The sequence below is a fragment of the Eschrichtius robustus genome, chromosome 2, assembly GCF_028021215.1.
Source record: "Eschrichtius robustus isolate mEscRob2 chromosome 2, mEscRob2.pri, whole genome shotgun sequence".
Lineage (NCBI taxonomy): Eukaryota > Metazoa > Chordata > Mammalia > Artiodactyla > Eschrichtiidae > Eschrichtius > Eschrichtius robustus.
In genome coordinates this window covers 62562123-62580191 of record NC_090825.1, presented here as the reverse complement: position 1 = coordinate 62580191, position 18069 = coordinate 62562123, and the positions used below count along the sequence as shown (strand labels likewise).

Below are 18069 nucleotides of genomic sequence, written 5' to 3'. Positions count from 1 at the left end.
GGCTTTACAGTATGTTTTAATATCTGATAAGGCCAATCAGTCCTCATAGGCTTTCTTTTTCATTGTTTTTTAATATATTCTTACATGTTTACTTTTCCATACAAATTTTAGTATTAACGTTAGTACCAATTTTAGTATCAATGAAAAGTTTAGCTCTATAAAAAATTTCATTGGGATTGCTTAAAATTTATAATGCTAGTTTAGCAGAAGTGTGATTTCCATCCTATCCAAGAATAAGGGATGTCTTCTTATTTGTTCACATCTACTTTTGTGTTTTTCAGGAGCATTTTAGGATTTTCATGCTGTGAATTTGGCATGTCTCTTGTTTATTTGTAAATATTTAATATTCTTTTTTCCTATTGAAAATGAAGTTTTCTCTACCATCGTATGTTTTAATGGATTATTGTTTATATATTGGGTTGGCCAAAAAGTTCATTCGGGGTTTTCCGTAAGATGTTACGGAAAACTGGAATGAGCTTTTTGGCCATCCCAATATACGAAAGCTGTTGAATTCTGTTTGCTAATTTTATATCCCTCTACCTTACTAAATTATTTCATTGTTTGAACTAGTTTTGTCATTTATTCCATTTATTCTCTAAGATTTCCTAGGTATACTAACATATGATCGGCAAATAGAAATAATTTTACTTCTTTTCTTCCAGTTCTTATGCCTCTGTTGATTTTCCTGTTGAATTACACCTGTTAAAAATACAGGTACAGAGGCGGAGTCAAGGTGGCCTACCAGAAAGACGCGGAGTTCGCGTCTCCTCACAACTAGGGCACCTACCAGGCACCAGTGGGGGACCACGGACACCTAAGGGGACAGGAGGAACCCCCAGCGACCGGCTTGCAGGATCTTGGTTCCCAGGCCGGAGGTCAGGCCCAAGCTCCTGTGGTGGGAGCTCCAAGTCCAAACTGCTGGACTAACAGAGAACCTCAGACCCCGGGGAATATCAGTTGGAGTGAGGCCTCCCGGAGGTCCACATCTCATCACCAAGACCCGGCTGTATCCCACTGACTGCAAACTCCAATGCTGGACATCTCAGGCCAAACAACCAGTAAGACAGGAATACAGCACCGCCCATCAAAAAAAGAAACAAAAATGAAACGACAAAAAAAAAAAGTTACAGACGAAGGAGCAAGGTAAAAAACTACAAGACCAAATAAATGAAGACAAAATAGGCACCCTCTCTGAAAAAGAATTCAGAGTAATGATAGTAAAGATGATCCAGAATCTCGGAAACAGTATGGAAAAAATACAAGAAACATTTAACAAGGATCTAGAAGAACTAAAGAGCAAATAAACAGTGATGAACAACACAACTACTGAAATTAAAAATACTCTGGAAACAATCAATAACAGAATAACTAGGCAGAAGAACGGATAAGTGAGCTAGAAGATAAAATGGTGGAAATAACTGCCAGGGAGCAGAATAAAGAAAAAAGAATGAAAAGAATTGAGGACAGTCTCAGAGACCTCTGGGACAACATTAAACAAACCAACATTCGAATTATAGGGGTCCCAGAAGAAGAAGAGAAAAAGAAACGGTCTGGGAAAATATTTGAAGAGATTATAGTCGAAAACTTCACTAACATGGGAAAGGAAATAGTCAATCAAGTCCAGGAAGCACAGAAAGTACCATGCAGCATAAACCCAAAGAGAAATGCACTGAGACATATTAATCAAACTATCAAAAATTAAATACAAAGAAAAAATATTAAAAGCAGCAAGGGAAAAACAACAAATAACATATAAGGGAATCCCCATAAGGTTAACAGCTGATCTTTCAGCAGAAACTCTGCAAGCCAGAAGGGAGTGGCAGGACATATTTAAAGTGATGAAAGGGAAAAACCTACAACCAAGATTACTCTACCCAGCAAGGATCTCATTCAGATTCAACAGAGAAATTAAAACCTTTACAGATAAGCAACAGCTAAGACAATTCAGCACCACCTAACCAGCCTTACAACAAATGCTAAAGGAACTTCTCTAAGCAGGAAACACAAGAGAAGGAAAAGACCTACAATAACAAACCCAAAAAATTAAGAAAATGGTCATAGGAACATACATATTGATAATTACCTTAAGCGTGAATGGATTAAATGCTCCAACCAAAAGACACAGGCTTGCTGAATGGATACAAAAACAAGACCCATACATATGCTGTCAAGAGACCCACTTCAGACCTAGGGACACATACAGACTGAAAGTGAGGGGATGGAAAAAGATATTCCATGCAAATGGAAATCAGAAGAAAGCTGAAGTAGCAATTCTCGTATCCGACAAAATAGACTTTAAAATAAAGACTATTACAAGAGACAAAGAAGGACACTACATAATGATCAAGGGATCAATCCAAGAAGAAGGTATAACAGTTGTAAATATTTATGCACCCAACATAGGAGAACCTCAATACATAAGGCAAATGCTAACAGCCATAAAAGGGGAAATCGACAGTAACACAATCATAGTAGGGGACTTTAACACCCCACTTTCACCAATGGACAGATCATCCAAAATGAAAATAAATAAGGAAACACAAGCTTTAAATGACACATTAAACAAGATGGACTTCACTCATATTTATAGGACATTCCACCCCAAAACAACAGAATACACTTTCCTCTCAAGTGCTCATGGAACATTCTCCAGGATAGATCATATCTTGGGTCACAAATCAAGCCGTGGTAAACTGAAGAAAATTGAAATCGTGTCAAGTATCTTTTCCGACCACAACGCTATGAGACTAGATATCAATTACAGGAAAACATCTGTAAAAAATACAAACACATAGAGGCTAAACAATACACTACTTAATAACCAAGAGATGACTGAGGAAATCAAAAAATTCCTGGAAACAAATGACAATGAAAACACGATGACCCAAAACCTATGGGATGCAGCAAAAGCTGTTCTAAGAGGGAAGTTTATAGCAATACAATCCTACCTCAAGAAACAAGAAACATCTCAAATAAACAACCTAACCTTACACCTAAAGCAATTAGAGAAAGAACAAAAAACCCCCAGAGTTAGCAGAAGGAAAGAAATCATAAAGATCAGATCAGAAACAAATGAAAAAGAAATGAAGGAAATGATAGCAAAGATCAATAAAACTAAAAGCTGGTTCTTTGAGAAGATAAACAAAATTGATAAACCATTAGCCAAACTCATCAAGAAAAAAAGGGAGAAGACTCAAATCAATAGAATTAGAAATGAAAAAGGAGAAGTAACAACTGACACTGCAGAAATATAAAGGATCATGAGAGATTACTACAAGCAACTCTATGCCAATAAAATGGACAACCTGGAAGAAATGGACACATTCTTAGAAAAGCACAGTCTTATGAGACTGAACCAGGAAAAAATAGAAAATATAAACAGACCAATCACAAGCACTGAAATTGAAACTGTCATTAAAAAATCTTCCAACAAACAAAAACCCAGGACCAGATGGCTTCACAGGCAAATTCTATCAAACATTTTGAGAAGGGCTAACACTTATCCTTCTCAAACTCTTCCAAAATATAGCAGAGGGAGGAACACTCCCAAACTCATTCTACGAGGCCACTATCACCCTGATACCAAAACCAGAAAAAGATGTCACAAAGAAAGAAAACTACAGGCCAGTATCACTGATGAACATAGATGCAGAAATCCTCAACAAAATACTAGCAAACAGAATCCAACAGTATATTAACAGGATCATACACCATGATCAAGTGGGGTTTATCCCAGGAATGCAAGGATTCTTCAATATATGCAAATCAATCAATGTGATACACCATATTAACAAATTGAAGGATAAAAACCATATGATCATCTCAACAGATGCAGAAAAAGCTTTCGACAAAATTCAACACCCATTTATGATAAAAACCCTCCAGAAAGTAGATATAGAGGGAACCTACTTCAACATAATAAAGGCTATATATGACAAACCCACAGGCAACATCATTCTCAGTGGTGAAAAACTGAAAGCATTTACACTAAGTTCAGGAACAAGACAACGTTGTCCACACTCACCACTATTATTCAACATAGTTTTGGAAGTATCAGCCACAGCAATCAGAGAAGAAAAAGAAATAAAAGGAATCCAATTCGGAAAAGAAGTAAAACTGTAACTGTTTGCAGATGACATGATACTTTACATAGAGAATCCTAAAGATGCTACTAGAAAACTACTAGAGCTAATCAATGATTTTGGTAAAGTAGCAGGATACAAAATTAACGCACAGAAATCTCTTGCATTCCTCTACACTCTTGATGAAAAATCTGACAGAGAAATTAAGGAAACACTCCCATTTACCATTGCAACAAAGAGAATAAAATACCTAGGAATAGACCTACCAAAGGAGACAAAAGACCTGTATGCAGAAAGCTTATTATAAGACACTGATGAAGGAAATTAAAGATGATACAAACGGGTGGAGAGATATAGTATGTTCTTGGATTGGAAGAATCAGCATTGTGAACATTGTGAAAATGACTATACTACCCAAAGCAATCTACAGATTCAATGCAATTCCTATCAAGCTCCCACTGGCATTTTTCACAGAACTAGAACAAAAAATTTCACAATTTGTATGGAAACACAAAAGACCCCGAATAGCCAAAGCAATCTTGAGAAAGAAAAATGGAGCTGGAGGAATCAGGCTCCTGGACTTCAGACTATACTACAAAGCTACAGTAATCAAGACAGTATGGTACTGGCACAGAAAAAGAAATATAGATCAATGGAACAGGATAGAAAGCACAGAGATAAACCCACGCACAAATGGTCACCTTATCTTTGATAAAGGAGGCAAGAATATACAGTGGAGAAAAGACAGCCTCTTCAATAAGTGGTGCTGGGCAAACTGGACAGCTACATGTAAAAGAATGAACTTAGAACACTCCCTAACACCATACACAAAAATAAACTCAAAATGGATTAAAGACCTAAATGTAAGGCCAGACACCATCAAACTCTTAGAGGAAAGCATAGGCAGAACACTCTATGACATAAATCACAGCAAGGTCCTTTTTGACCCACCTCCTAGAGTAATGGAAATAAAAACAAAAATAAACAAATGGGATCTGATGAAACTTAAAAGCTTTTGCACAGCAAAGGAAACCATAAACAAGACCAAAAGACAACCCTCAGAATGGGAGAAAATATTTGTAAATGAAGCAACTGACAAAGGATTAATCTCTAAAATTTACAAGCAGCTCATGCAGCTCAATATTAAAAAAACAACCAACCCAATCCAAAAATGGGCAGAAGACCTAAATAGACATTTCTCCAAAGAAGATATACAGATTGCCAACAGACACATGAAAGAATGCTCAACATCATTAATCGTTAGAGAAATGCAAATCAAAACTACAATGAGATATCATCTCACACCGGTCAAAATGGCCATCATCAAAAAATCTACAAACAATAAATGCTGGAGAGGGTGTGGAGAAAAGGGAACACTCTTGCACTGTTGGTGGGAATGTAAATTGATACAGCCACTATGGAGAACAGTATGGACGTTTCTTAAAAAACTAAAAATAGAACTACCATATGACCCAGCAGTCCCACTACTGGGCATATACCCTGAGAAAACCATAGTTCAAAAAGAGTCATGTACCAAAATGTTTATTGCAGCTCTATTTACGATAGCCAGGACATGGAAGCAACCAAAGTGTCCATCAACAGATGAGTGGATAAAGAAGATGTGGCACATATCTACAATGGAATATTACTCAGCCATAAAAAGGAACGAAACTGAGTTATTTGTAGTGAGGTGGATGGACCTAGAGACTGTCATACAGAGTGAAGTAAGTCAGAAAGAGAAAAACAAATACCGTATGCTAACACATATATATGGAATCTAAAAAAAAAAAAATTGTCATGAAGAACCTAGGGGCAAGATGGGAATAAAGATGCAGACCTGCTAGAGAATGGACTTGAGGATACGGGGAGGGGGAAGGGTAAACTGGGACAAAGTGAGAGAGTGGCATGGACATATATACACTACCAAACGTAAAATAGATAGCTAGTGGCAAGCAGCCGCATAACACAGGGAGATCAGCTCGGTGCTTTGTGACCACCTAGAGGGGTGGGATAGGGAGGGTGGGAGGGAGGGAGATGCAAGAGGAAAGAGATATGGGGATATATGTATATGTATAACTGATTCACTTTGTTATAAAGCAGAAACTAACACACCATTGTAAAGCAATTATACTCCAATAAAGATGTTAAAAAAAAAAACCTAAATGTAAGGCCAGACACTATAAAACTCTTAGAGGAAAACATAGGCAGAACACTCTATGACGTAAATCACATCAAGATCCTTTTTGACCCACCTCCTAGAGAAATGGAAAAAAAACAAAAATAAAAAATGGGACCTTGGGCTTCCCTGGTGGCGCAGTGGTTGAGAATCTGCCTGCCAATGCAGGGGACACGGGTTCGAGCCCTGGTCTGGGAAGATCCCACATGCCACGGAGCAACTGGGCCCGTGAGCCACAATTACTGAGCCTGCGCGTCTGGAGCCTGTGCTCCGCAACAAGAGAGGCCGCGATGGTGAGAGGCCCGCACACCGCGATGAAGAGTGGTCCCCACTTGCCGCAACTAGAGAAAGCCCTCGCACAGAAACGAAGACTCAACACAGTCATAAATAAATAAATAAATAAATAAATAAAAGAACGTGAATTTCTTTAAAAAAAGAAAAAAAAAGAAAAAAAGCAAACTGGGCTATTCATTTCAGTAACAGTCAAGTGGTCTTAGTTTGCATTCAATTTCCAATCAGTTTCTCAATCTATTTCATCTGAAGTCTTCACATTACCCACTATAAAAAAAAAAAAAAAATGGGACCTAATGAAACTTAAAAGCTTTTGCACAGCAACAGAAACCATAAACAAGACAAAAAGACAACCCTCAGAATGGGAGAAAATATTTGCAAGCGAAGCAACTGACAAAGGATTAATCTCCAGAATATACAAGCAGCTCATGAAGCTCAATATCAGAAAAACAAACAACCCAATCCAAAAATGGGCAGAAGTCCTAAATAAGCATTTCTCCAAAGAAGATATACAGATTGCCTACAAACACATGAAAAGATGCTCAACATCACTAATCATTAGAGAAATGAAAATCAAAACTACAATGAGGTATCACCTCACACCAGTCAGAACAGTCATCATCAAAAAATCTGCAAACAATAAATGCCGGAGAGGGTGTGGAGAATATAGGGAACCCTCTTGCACTGTTGGTGGGAATGTAAATTGATACAGCCGCTATGGAGAACAGTATGGCGGTTCCTTAAAAAACTAAAAATAGATCTACAGTACGACCCAGCAATCCCACTACTGGGCAGATACTCTGAGAAAACCATAATTCAAAAAGAGTCATGTGGGCTTCCCTGGTGGTGCAGTGGTTGAGAATCTGCCTGCCAATGCAGGGGACATGGGTTCGAGCCCTGGTCTGGGAAGATCCCACATGCCACGGAGCAACTAGGCCCGTGAGCCACAATTACTGAGCCTGCGCGTCTGGAGCCTGTGCTCCACAACAAGAGAGGCTGGGATAGTGAGAGGCCCGTGCACCGCGATGAAGAGTGGCCCCCGCTTGCCGCAACTGGAGAAAGCCCTCGCACAGAAAGGAAGACCCAACACAGCCAAAAATAAATAAATAAAGAATTAAAAAAAAAAAAAAAAGAGTCATGTACCACAATGTTCATTGCAGCTCTATTTACAATAGCCAGGACATGGAAGCAACCTAAGTATCCACTGACAGATGAATGGATAAAGAAGATGTGGCACATATATAGAATGGAATATTACTCAGCCATAAAATGAATCGAAATTGAGTTATTTGTAGTGAGGTGGATGGACCTAGAGTCTGTCATACAGAGTGAAGTAAGTCAGAAAGAGAAAAACAATACTGTATGCTAACATATATATATGGAATCTAAAAAGAAATGGTTCTGATGAACCTAGGGACAGGACAGGAATAAAGACACAGACATAGAGAATGGACTTGGGTACACCAGGAGGGGGAAGGGTAAGCTGGGACGAAGTGAGAGAGTGACATGGACATATATACACTACCAAATGTAAAACAGATAGCTAGTGGGAAGCAGCTGCACAGCACAGGGAGATCAGCTCTGTGCTTTGCAACCACCTAGAGGGGTGGGATAGGGAGGGTGGGAGGGAGATGCAAGAGGGAGGGGATATGGGGATATACGTATGCATATAGCTGATTCACTTTGTTTTACAGCCAGAAACTAACACAACAGTGTGAAGCAATTATACTCCAATAAAGATGTTAAAAAAAAAAGATCTCACGCACTGAGGAGTAAACAAACAAAAAATACAGGTACAGTGTTAAACAGTAGTGGAGGTGACAGACTTATCTTGTTCCTCATCTTTGTGGAAATGCCTCTAATATTTTTCCATTAATTGAAATGCTGGCTTTACCACTGAAATATACGTATCTTACCATATTATGAGAGTGGCTTATTCCTATTTTCTTGAGTGTTTTTACTACGAATGAGTGAATTTTGTTAATAGCTTTTTTAGTATCGAGATAATCATAGTTTTTCTCCCCAGATCCATTAATATGGTTTATTTTATTAATGAATTTTCTAAAAGTGAACCACGTTGCATTCCTAGAATAAATACCACTTAGCTGTGGTGTATCGTTTTTATTAATGTGGTACCAGATTTTTGTTCCCTATTATTTACAGTTTTTACATGATATTCATTTGTAATATTGGTCTGTAACTTTCTTCCTTTTTCAGGTGGGAGCTGATTTATAAGATTTAGGTATCAAGGCTATACTAGCTTCATAAGATAATTTGGAAGATTTTGTTTATTTTCTATGCTCTGGAATAATTTATGTCATATTGGAGCTGTCTAGTCTTTGAAAGTTTAATAGAACTTCCCCTTGAAACCATCTGGGCCTGGTGCTTTTTATGGAGTAATTCCTTGATTACTCTCTATTGCTTCTGCTGATATTGGGCTGTTTAAGCTTTACATCTGGGTTTTCAAATATTTGGTGGGAACTCTTACAATTTCTTATTTTATATAGTTGTTTTTTTTCCTTTTCTTTCTTAAGTAATGGTATGTCTATTTTAATTATTTTGCGAAAGGAGATTTTGACTTATTAATCAGTGTTACTCTTTTTCTGTCCTCTACCTAATGAACTTTTACTTTTATTTTTATTTCTGCCTTATGCTTTGTTTTGGTTTACTTTTTTATTCTTTTTCTAGCATTTTGAGAAGGGAGTTTAATTCCTTTATTTTCATTTTTATTTATTTGTGTTTAAGGCTATAGATTTTCCTCTGGTCATTGCTTTAATGTGTCCCATAGATTCTGACAGTGTTTCCATTATCATTATTTCTTGAAATTCTGTAATTTTGGTTTTATTTCCCTTTCACGCTAGAAGTGTTTAAAAGAACATGTTTTAATTTGCTCTTGGGAGGGCCTTTTAGTTTTATGATTTAGTTACTTATTTCTAGTTTTACTGCATTGTGATCACAAGGGTTTGTTTATGTAATTTCTGCTTTGCATAATTTACCAATTTTTTGTGTAATCTAGCATATGATCAATTTTGTGAATGCTCTTTGTTGACTTTGTAGTTTAAGCCTTCTATATCCTTACCTTTTTTGTTGTTGTTCCTCTTGATCTGTCCTATATTGAGAGTGGAATATTAAAAGCTCTTATCAGTGTATTTTTTTCTATGTCTCCTTACAGCTCCTGTAGTTTCTACTTTATAAAGGTGGCTACTGTGTTTCTTGGTACATAAACATAATTGTTATATCTTCATTGTGTGTTGTCACTTTTAGCATTAAAGGTGTCTTTCTTTGCCACTTTTTCTACCACTATTACAACCCCTGCCTGGTATACCTTTGCCCATATCATAATTTTTGGACTTTCTAAATGAATTTCCCAGTGGAAGGACCATTTATTTTATGATTAGCTATCCCCAAAGTCCCTTTCTCTTCTTTTTACTCTCAGAAGTATGCCTTTCCAAGGTTGCTTTCTCGAGTGTCCTGTACACTGTGAATTCGCTTCTTGTAGGCTGCTCTGGTCTACCAGGACTTTTTGTTTTCCACCAGTATTTTGGCACTTTCAGTGGTCTTTCTCTTTCTTCGGATTATTAGAGTTCAGTCTTAGGCCTTTCATTCTCCTCTTCCTTCTTCTGTACATTTCCCCACAGCCCTGCCTTGCCCTCTGTGAAGAGACTAAGAACTTGAGAAATATCTTTGCTAGAAACTGGTGCTTATATCTCCTAATTATAGGTAACTTGAAGTTTGTATTGTTCTCTTTCTTCTAGTTGAAGTTGTGGAATTCGTGTCATTTTATTTGTTCTTATTATTGGTTTACACAGTTTGGAAAGATGGTTGAAAGATTTCAGTGTACACAGTGATTTCCTTAGTTACACAGACGTCTGTTCTGTTGACTTCTTTGTTACCAGTATCTTCCTTCTAGAATGCATGCTCCATCAAAACAGGGCCCGTCTTTGTTTATTTTCTACTTTATCTTCAGTGCCTAGTATGTAGAAGACAGTAATAATTGTTGAATAACTTCTTCTTTTACCCATTTTTCTGTTGAATTATTAATACTTGTTTTGATGATTTATGTCATGTTATATATGAAGGTTAATAATCTAATAGAACAATAATATATCTTACTTTTAAGAGTTTAAGGTGTGAATCAGATATCAATAAAGACAATTTTTGTAGCTTTTATTTAGATTAAATGATGCAAGATTTAAATTTATAACCTGACCTGGTCCCATTGATGGTGGTAATAATTGTTTACATTTTTTTAATCACTGTAGTGTTGTAGACTCCATATCTAACAAATACAGAGCATTTGTATTTATATACTTTCAGTTACTGCCTTTTAAAGCACTCAAAAGGGATTTAGCAAATTCTGGCCTTAATGCTTTATCTTGGTGCCCCTGGCATATGCTCACATATCGGTAAAGGAGAAGGGGAAATACTAGCACAAAAATGATAATAAGCAGAAGAATGAGTTGGGAGGAAGAATAAAAGTCAAGAAGAAGGGATGGAAAATATAGACAGAAGGTAGAAAACTGGGACGTGCCACCAATCAGGTTGCTTCATACTGATCCTGGGTTGTCTGTTCTTCCTCTGGGATCTTATTCTCTGCCTCAGAATAGACCAGCACCAACAGCATTGTATTGGATCCCTTTTGTTACGGGCCTAGTGAAATTCCTCCATCAGAGAAATGGCTTAGAGCACAAGACTCCTGGAGAGAACAGCTCAATTTTAATAGCTGAGGGAATTTGATGTTTTGCTTGCTTCCACTGAAAATGGTTGGATGTTTCATTGATTGGCAAGGAGAACAAGGAAGCCTTTCATTTTTAAGGACGGCTTTAGAGGGCAAACTGGGCGGTGCCTGGTGAAGTGGGTGTTTTCTAGTGAATGACATTTGGTCTATTTTTACAGTTGGAAACATTCTACAGTACTCTTAAGCTTATTGTTTAAGCAGGCAAGAGAGCATGCTGTGCAATCATGAGTGGAATTTTTACATTTGATCCCAGGGTCTGTTTTCTCCCCCATAGTTTAGAGCCTCCATGAACTTGGCTTCTGAATTTATAAATATTTTATTGGTTTCAGAATCTGCTCTCAGTTTACTTATCTTCACCTTGTAGATTATTCAAAGGAAAAAGATTAGAAACATACCTGGTTAACATCTAACAGTAAATACTATAAGATTAGATTGGAATTCCCTAAATTCTTTCTTTATAAGTCATTATAACTGCTTTCTTCCTTTTTTTTGTATTTTCCCAGGCTCTTCGACTCATCTGTGGTGTCCTTTTGCTTGAGCTTTGCTCTTAAACATGTGAATATTTCTTTGTGTTGAGAATGCTAAATCAATGGTTACTTTCTTATATGTATTCAAGTCAATTTTCCAATTATTTTTCTCAAAAGTTTAATTTTGCTGGTATTATAGGACAAATACATTTTGGAAAGAAGTACTCATAATGCCAACAACCAGAACTGTTTCCTATTTTCTGTGTGTACTTTAATTCCCATTGTTTGTCCTCATGCATACAAATTTTTGCCTTGTTGCAGTGTGCTGCTTCATGTTCTGTTATTTTCATTTAACATTTACCAGATTGCCTTTCAATAATTTTTTTTAAAATATCTACTGTCCTTCAGATATAATATATAGTAACTTCTAAATAATTTTTAAGTATGCCAGATTTTATTCTGTTTAAAAAGTTAAAAATGTTTTTGTTGTCATGAACTTTTACTTCCCTTTTGTCATTTTTTTCTTTCCTTAATCTGCAGTATATTGGAATTGTTAGTTGTATAATTCTCTTATATGTACAGTTATTATATATCTTCACTACAGTTTTTAGCAGGTGAGCTATATTCTCTACCATATGCATTCATTTGATATTGAGGCGAAACAAAGAATAATTAACATATTCAGAGGGTCCTAAAACCTTATTTGAGTCATTTTTCTTCTCTAAATCTTTCTCCAAAATTTCCAATAAGGAGAAAAAATTAATTTCTCTCTTTTTCTCTGCCTGCTTTCATCTGAGATTGCTAACAATTGTGCCAGAGGAAAAGGACATGGGCAGAAATAGAAAAGAGATGCGATAATCCACAAAATGGGTCTTCATCCGATCTCAGTATTTGAAGTGCCTAGACTAGTGTTGCCTGGCACAAAGCAAGCAGTCAGGAAATTTGTGTTGGGGGGACAGATGTGTTCATGAACAAGCCAATCAATAAAACCACATGGATTTCTCAGATGGCAAAATCTAAAAACCTCCTTAAATTGCATTGAGACTCAGAAGGTCATCCTAATTATCAAGCTGCATTAACTACCACAATATTAGTCATAACAAAAGTTATATTGTTTGTTAACTCTTAAACTGACACACATATATATATCACACTTCTGTTTCTAAAGGAAGTAGAAATTCGGAACAAAGACCTGGAAGGACAGCTGTCTGACTTGGAGCAACGTCTGGAGAAAAGTCAGAATGAACAAGAAGCTTTTCGCAATAACCTGAAGACACTGTTGGAAATTCTTGATGGAAAAATCTTTGAACTAACAGAATTACGAGATAACTTGGCCAAGCTACTAGAACGCAGCTAAGGAAAGTTAAATTTCAGTGCCAATTGATTAAAAAATATACTGTCTCTCTTCATAGTACTGGTTGGGCTCTGCATCAAGATTGCACAAAAAATTTGAATATCCCTTGTCCAGGAGGAGGATCTTTTGAAAATTGGAATTGTATATTTCAGTGTAAATTTTAGAGTTCAGCTTGTAGCTAGTTGGGGAAAAAGAGATGAAAAACTTGAACTACAGATTACCTCCATGTATATTATTGGCCATAGTTAACTAGAAAGTTATAAACAGACACTTAATGCAATCTTTTTTTCTGATATTAGCCAATGGGAGAATTAACAAATGTCTGGGTCACATCCCCTTTTTGTGTTCAACACAGTGAAGGTTATCTGCTTTTTAAATTAATTTATTTATGATATCTAAAGCTGTGTTTTGTGCAAAAACTTAGTGATGAAAGCCCTGTCTTTTGTTGTAATCTGAATAATTTCTCAGGATATTTTTGCACTGCTGGCAGCAGTGCCATTACCAATTAATTCTTGCCAGGAGTGAGAGTGAGCTGCATCTTTAATTGAAACATACTTACTATAACTGGGTGTATAGAGTTCTTCCCTTTTTTTATACTGGAAGATATTTCACTCTGGTGACCACTCTGGTACACTCTGGTGTTCTCTAATCTTGTCTGCTGTATAGTTTACTTTTCCATATTGATTCCATGTATTTATGAGAAGATACTGTCTCCCATTTTATTACACATTTTAAAGCCAACTAATGAAGGCAGCTGAGTCCCTCCAAAATCTTTCTTTTTAAATTTCTAATAAATTTGACACGCAGTAACTGAAATACAGCAGCCCGTCCCTGGCGGTCTGGTCTAGCAATGTTAAGTATATTTACAGAATATGCAGTTACATTTATTTATATATTTTGCAAGAAATCTTTTCTGAATGATTAATGCATTTCAATTTACAAATAATAATGGTTGTTGGGAAACTGTTTATTATAGATCATTTTAAGGTGTATAGCTATTTTAAAGGCGATCCATTTCCATCAAGCAGCCAATCAGAGGACTATTGGGATTGGAGCCGTGTACTCTGTCTGGGTCTTCACATCAACCACGTCTCTAGTCAATCCTCACAAGGCAATATTCTAAACTGTTAACTAGGCATTTCAAAACAGGAATTCAATTCAGCGGGCTCTTCTCAGTGAACAGGATTTAATGTTGTTTTGAGGTAATTTTAAAGGACTTTTAGCAAACATGCATTTCTTTATATATTTCTTTTAAGAAACTGTTTTAAAAGTAAGTCAAGTGCTGTCTAGTCTGCTTTGGAGTAGGAACTGCATTAGAGTCCATATATTCTTGCTGTCCAATGCTTGTGATGTTGAGGAGGGTTCTTATTTAAAGTGTATGCTTGAGTATCTGACTCCATGGAGTTTACAAATGCACTGACTTTTTGTCTGTACCCCAAAACAGTTGAATTGTTAAGTACAGAATTAAGCTGGTTAATCAATCTGTAACCATTTTTTCACTCACAAACAGCTAATCAACACTAGACAATTTTGTTTTATATATGTATGTGTATGTATGTAAATACATACATATTAATTTATATTAGAGTGAAAAATAAATGGTTTGTTTCTAAAGTTAGTTTCTAAAGTGAGTTTTCAGGTGTCTCTGAAAAGTTTATATCAGACACTTAATCATCTTGTATTATATGTGCTATAATATCATGTAAGTTACCTCCATCTATTTTAGGGTATTTTCCTCACCTGTTTATAATAGGGAGGATAATTTAGGTACACAAGCTCAGCTATTTCTCTGATAAATCAGGTAATAAAATTTATTTGATTGATGGAATTTTGAAGTAGATGTGATTTTATCCATCAGTTTCTGAGTAACAGAGCACCAGATTTTAATTTAAATAGGGGATTTAACACTAGGGATCAGGAAATTTGTTTATGAAGAGTTAAAAATTCAAAAAAAAAAAAGGGTAAGCTGTTGAAATGGTAAGTGAATTATTTTAATGATGTAATAAGATATTTTTAAATTTTGACATAGTTGTCATTTAATGGGAAAATAACTCACCAAAATGTCTCCACTTGAATTGTATTGATATATGAGACATCTGTAATTCAATATATACATATACTCATATGTATATACAGAAAATTATTTTTAATATTTTCCTATGGACATGAAATCTAAAATTGGAAATTTTGTGAGTTTTTTCCTTTCCAATAGAGTCTAATTTTTTCTTTTTTTAGTGATTAAACAATTTCTTGAGGGCTGCACCTTTAAATTCCCAGATTGTCATTAGACGTGTACAGTATATGGGATAAGGTGGACACAAGTGCACATATAAATAAAATTTTCTTATTAAGACTATTTTAAACATTCATTTACAGTAGGAGAGTATCTAGAAATCATCATCAACAAGTCATAATTAGGTTGTGTGCCTACTGTAGTTTTCTTCATTTCTGTATTATATAAATAAAAGTTTGCATATTAAAATTTGATTTTTCCCAGAGACAAGTATTATATAATGTATATTTAGATCAAACTGTGGTAATATATTTATCAGAAAATAATGTTGGGGACTATAGCCTGAACATGTGGACTTGAAGTGACACAGAAAAGGAGAGCAGAGATTGATCCCATTTGTGTGTAAGTTATTATATGATAACTATGAATTCTTGTACAAAAAAAAATTGAAAAAAAGAAAAACAAAAATACAGTTTTTATTTTGAAATACATTTGTTGTTCTCTGGAGAATGTATCTTTTTTTCCTTCAGTCTTTTACAGATACTTTTTAAAAAGCATTTAAGTGATGGCAGCATTTACTTAAATCTTACAGGTGCTACTGGATTTTGCATTAGTGTGTTATGTTGTGAAATCCTAACTTTGACATAAAAGGTTTTATAAGTATTTCCCTGCCTGGAAAATTAGTTTTTGTTTCTACTCTCTCTCTCTTTCTCTCTGTCTTTTTTTTCTCCCCCTTTCTTTCTGCAGATTAAAAAAAGTTCATGAAGTTGCATCCCTCTTGTCCCTAATAGAAGAACTCCAGCACCACCATAGATTTAAAGTTTTGCTGTCATTGAACTGTTGGGAAGCAGTTAGAGGAAAAACTTACACCTTTTTTTCAAGTGGAACTAAAAGAGACACTCAGTTAAACCACCACCACCTTTTAAAACTCATTTCTTTGCCTTGTTAAAATTAAATGTATTCTTTCACATGTGTGCTCCGGCCTCCCATGTTTTTACTTAACTCTGGAGTATGCAGCTCAGCTGCTGTCTCCTTGCAGACCTGATTTTCTGTCAGCTCTGGAATGCGAGGCAGGCCATTTGGGAAAATGTGTTTGGTGGCAGTGGTTTCTTGTTTTGTTTTTTAAAGAAATCCTTTTGTTTATTTGATATCAAATGATTTTTAACATTCCTGATATTCAGTGCTTAAAGCCATGAAATAGTCTTCATTGAACTTTTTTCTTCTGGATATTTAACATTGTTCCTTTATCATTCATGAAGTCAATTAATTTATATAAATCTTAAAGAGGAAAACTTTCAGGTAAGAAGTAGTTGAGAATGACACATTTTTTTAAAATTTCTCAAGTAGGATACTATGCTTTAATAAGTATTTGTTGAGAAGATAATTTTCATGTGAGAAAATATTGTAAAAATTACTAGAAAAGGATCATTTTAGAATGGAAACAGATGTATCATTCACCTTACTCTAAATTGTGAAAGTGTATTTTTAACTAATATTCATGTTAAATTGGACCTTAAGTTTTTATGGCAGTTTTTCTCTATGGGAAACCAATATATAGGTGTCACACAAATAAGCATAGCTAATGAATTAAAAGAAATGAATGTTTTTCTCTTTTTGTTTATATATTGATATTACCTAGTAAAGTAGCTACAAGTTGCTAACAATTTTATCCAAGGAAAAACTCAATCAGCACTACACTGCCAAGTGATTTCTGCTTAGTATATTAGATAAAAAAGAATTGAGTTATTTTTACCAAAAACAGGTGACCCAGGGAGAGAAATTGCATCTAGAATAGGGGACAGGCCATAAGCTCCCAACAGATTTCTAGTCAATTCGTTGATCTCTTTAAGTACCCTTTTTATCTTGTAGATTAAAGGACACATTCCAAAGGCTACCAGAAGTGTATGTGGGTAAGGAGAGGATATTTTTTGTGAAAACAAAGCCAGCAAAAAGAGTAGGAGCATGATGACTTCAGCTTTTATCTAAGACACATCAGGGTAGCCAGAGTCACATGAAGTTCTATTTCCTACCTTGCTGCTGCTTTTAACTAAACAAGTTGGGACTGCCCTAGTGAACTTCAAAGGCTTTCAGAAGATCCTGTCATTATTGCCTGTCAGGATTTATAACCTAATATAAGACACCTAACATTCAGACCTCACCATTCCATGGGATTCTGACCTACTTTTGTCAATTATTTTCACGTCAGATCTACCCAGGGACAGAAATGTTGCTCTCTTTTCTCCTAATAAAACCAAATTAAGGTGACAATGGGTGCCCCCAAAAATTAAGCCCATTTCTGTAATATAGAAAAATTTCTTTTGTGGGTATTTTTTCTAACTACATTCATGATTTTATCTTGTTATCCGTGTTTTATAACTATGTTACTATATATGCATATATATGTATATATATATAGTAAGTCATATCTATATGACTTGTGTATATGACTTATTTGATTGTTATACCTTAAGTGGAATGACTGTTTCAGAAAACAGGGCTAGAGAGCAGACGTACTTGAAGTAAATGCTTTCCCAACAACTTCAGTATAAAATGGAATAGAAATGGGTGTTTGTTGAATATCTGCTATGTGACAGGCACTGTACTAACTGTTTGACATTTCATTTCTACGTATAGGGTCCCTGCCAGGGGTTTTCCTTTGGAGGGGGGATGAGGGAAAAAGGCTCAGATGATGTACCTGCTATGTTCCCACAGCAGTCAGTCTGGTCAT

At 35.7% G+C, this 18069-nt stretch overlaps 1 protein-coding gene across 2 annotated transcripts in view; it reads left to right on the top strand.

The window, feature by feature from the left end:
- Positions 1-14629, top strand: part of HOMER1 (homer scaffold protein 1) — a 125328-nt gene extending 110699 nt beyond the window's left edge. For both annotated transcript variants that reach the window (XM_068535561.1, XM_068535562.1), the window contains one exon: positions 12923-14629. In XM_068535561.1, coding sequence (XP_068391662.1) covers positions 12923-13111 — 189 coding nt within the window. In that variant the 3' untranslated portion in view covers positions 13112-14629. The remainder of the gene's footprint in view (positions 1-12922) is intronic.
- Positions 14630-18069: the final 3440 nt, after the last annotated feature.